The sequence below is a fragment of the Dipteris shenzhenensis genome, chromosome 15, assembly GCF_047967505.1.
Source record: "Dipteris shenzhenensis isolate YYH24624 ecotype China chromosome 15, Dip_SZ_1.0, whole genome shotgun sequence".
Classification (NCBI taxonomy): domain Eukaryota; kingdom Viridiplantae; phylum Streptophyta; class Polypodiopsida; order Gleicheniales; family Dipteridaceae; genus Dipteris; species Dipteris shenzhenensis.
Window position 1 is genome coordinate 28,599,977 of NC_141610.1, and position 3,384 is coordinate 28,603,360.

The following is a 3,384-nucleotide window of genomic DNA, read 5'->3' on the forward strand; positions in this document are numbered from 1 at the left end:
ATCAATCTGACCATATGCTCCTGTTCATGAGAGTGTGGCTGTGTCAACCAAGGATTAGAATCAACCTAATCAAGCCTCCCTTGCTCAGGGGAGGCAAGAAAAGATATACCAACCCTTGTAGGAGACAACAGTGTAGGCAATCATTCTAACCAGCATCCCTTGCTCAGGGGAGGCAGGAAAGACGCTCCCACCGCTGTGTCATCTTAGCTTTAGAGTATAAGCAATCATCTGATAATGACTCCCTTGCTTAGGGGAGCCACCAAAGATGCAAGCATATAATTTTTTCGTTTTTCAGCCATTATTACATTTCGAGGAGCATAGGTAGACTATGAAACAACTTCCCGTGGCGCGTATTGTTTGATGATCATCAAAGGGCATGAATAAGCTGCTTCCTGACATAACAATGCCCACGATCACTAAATGTTTTCTCTGGCCAGCAAATATTGTGGGTGGAGGCTGGTGCTACATGGTTTAACCAAGGGTGATCCAAAATGCTTCTTGCAGTTATCCGCTCCAGTGGATCTTCCTTCAGCATCTTGAGCAATAAATCTCTGCAAGCAGGTGTTAAAAGACAGTGATTTTGTCCGCCTAGCTCTTCCATCAAGCCGTGGATTCCTCCAAGATGTTGTGACGGCAAGTGCCCAGTGAGAAGCTGGTAAAAGGTGATACCCAGGCTCCATATGTCAACAGCTGTGGAGTAACATCCGTCTAACACCTCAGGTGCCATGTACCAAAGAGTGCCTACCACCTGCTGTAAGCGTTGTACTTGATGAGGGAATGCATAAGTCGATAGGCCAAAGTCTGCAAGCTTAACTGACTTCAAGTCCCTCGGGTCAGCTAAGAGGATATTGTCCGGTTTAACATCCCTGTGAATGACCCCTTCTTGATGGCACAACATTAGCGTCTCTGATAGTACTGTAATGACCAACTTTGCCTCGTACTCAGTCAAGGGTCCCTTGTGCAGCAAGCGATTGGCCAACGATCCTCCCTTGCAAAAATCCATGATGATAAAAATGCAGTCCCGATCCACAATGAGGTCCTTTAGGTGAACTATGTTGCACGAGCAGAAAGACAAACGGCGGTGGATATCTATCTCTCTCCGTAAAGCCTCTTTGATCTCTGTGGGAAAGGACGTGACGTCCTTAAACATCTTGCAAGCTACTTGATTACCGGTCATCTTCTCAAAACAAAGATAGACAGCACCCTGACCGCCCTTGCCAAGAAGGGCTCCGAGTTGGTAATTGCCAATAGTGATGCCTGCTCCGAAATTGTTGGTCGGAGGCATGGTGTGTCGAGATGGCGAGGCAGATGAGCGTGGATGAAAAGGAAGAGGAAGGGCGAATGGGAAGGGAGGTGAAGCTAGGTGGGTGGATGGATTGATGGGGTGAAGAGACGGCTTCTGAGGAGACAGGGAAGAAGAGAGCTCGCCATGTCTTGTTGGGCACTCTTCTCTTCTGAGACAGGGAAGAAGAGAGCTCTGTCTTGTCTTGTTCATGCAAAACGAAAAGCACGTGGTGTTATAAAAACGCGACACGCGTTTCTATGTAGACTTGCCACTTGTAAGCTTGTTATAGTGTTCCTATGTTCACGCTTCCCGGCCGATATTGAGATTGCAATTAGCTATGCAACCAAAGCCCTATGCAACTCCCTACTATCAGCCGTCCTTGTTGCCATCGAGTTTAAGTAGACAAAAATTTGGTGTGGCCAATATTGAAAGTGCAATTAGCTGCAGATTGGTGTGTTCAGGAGCACCAATGTGCAGCCCGCCTTGTTTAAAGCCCTGGCCAATCGAATGGCTCTGTCATGCAGATGGCTATCAACAATCCTTGCTGCCATCATTAAGGCATCGCGAGCTTGAATAAAGTCGCAATGACCATAGACTATATAGCTTCATACTTCGACCACGTGAACATAGATCGTCAATTGAGTCAATGTGGACTCAAAGTATAATGGTTGGATTCACTCATAGGAGAGTGTGCACCAGCTCTCTAGTTTTACCAAAAGCTACAGCTTAATTATTTGATGTTTTGCACTCAAGGCACCTTAAGGGAGGTTAATATGCATGATGAATTCGTGTGAAGAATGGCCAAAGCATGCTTCCTTCTTAGTGTTTCTTCTTTTTGGTTATTATGTCAAAGTGTTGCCTATAAAACTTAGGGAAAATCTGTTTGGAGGGGAAAGACTTGTCAATACGTAAGAGTAGTAATCATTGACTAAGTACATAAGAGTAGTAATCATTGATTAAGGAGCATGACAATGCATAGGACTATCTTATTTCAGTTTGGCTAAGTGTAAGAACAAATGTTGTTGAAGTGATGACTCTAGGGACAAATCCTTAAGGGGTGTCTTTCAGTTACATTCATGTATGGGTTTAAACCCATGCATTCTAAGTATTTAAAATGGTGTATTATTAATTTAATGATTTCCCTTCAACAAAGGGTAAATCCATTTTTCTCATGCTATGATAACTCCCTTTTCATTCCCACTAGAAAATGTGCATAGCTCGTTTGGAGGTTCCTCATATGGTTGGGTTTTTTTTTTAATGTTAGATGATCATGTTGTGATTACTCATCTAAGGTGGGTTCTTCCTCTAGTCTCTAGTATTTTTCAAGGATGTAGTAGCAATCGTTTGTTTTTGTGCTATGCTTAATCCATATAGTCTATGGTTTACAAAAGTGGGTAGAGTATAAAGCCCCCTTTTACATTTTGGATCGGGGTCATGGTTCAACTTTGCCTTTCTCATTGGTTTCATGACTTTACTTCATTATAGTCTTCTTGGCCATGATACTGCTGAATAGAGGATAGGCCATGGCTCCTCATTTCTAGTTGATAACTACATATTTTAGTTTACATTCGAGAAGATTCAAGTTGGGTGTTAGTCTTGGTAGAGAGTGGGATTTGTTAGTTGGGAGGCTCAACTAAATTAATTAATCAAAAAAGAAAAAAATTAATTAAAATATTTTAATCAAAAATTAAAATATAACCCATACTTGAAGGTGGGTGTAGAGCATGTCATGTCCTTGGTATGCATGTGCTTCAATACGGACTATTCTTCCACTAAGCCTCCCTCGAAATTAAAAAAAGTTTAAGATTGTGGTGCAAGATCCCCCTCATAGGTGCCTCTTTTTTCTTCTTATCCCCTCCATAAGGTGAACCATAATGAGTTGGAATGTACACAAGCTTTACAAACCTATGTAGCATAGCAGCCGTAGCATCAGATACTTTGCCACAGGTTGCAGAGGGCTGTGGTGGTAAGATGGCCAATGGATTTTCTTCTAATACAAGAGCTATTTCCAATAGCAGATGTTAGGACCTCGATGCCATCTATTGACTTAGAGGTGTGGTCCTTGCCAGTATGTAGGAGTGGACGGGTTTTCATTTTGG

At 42.8% G+C, this 3,384-nt stretch overlaps 1 protein-coding gene across 1 annotated transcript; it reads right to left on the reverse strand.

Annotated features, from left to right (window-relative positions):
• Window positions 1–367: 367 nt before the first annotated feature.
• On the reverse strand, window positions 368–1,285 carry LOC147893636 (calcium-dependent protein kinase 20-like). The gene has a single exon (XM_087386332.1). The coding sequence runs from the start codon at window positions 1,283–1,285 to the stop codon at window positions 368–370; it is 918 nt and encodes a 305-aa protein (XP_087242458.1).
• Window positions 1,286–3,384: the final 2,099 nt, after the last annotated feature.

Coding starts and splice junctions, on each gene's coding strand:
- LOC147893636 (XM_087386332.1), bottom strand. CDS start 1,285: ATGCCTCCGACCAACAATTTCGGAGCAGGCATCACTATTGGCAATTAC.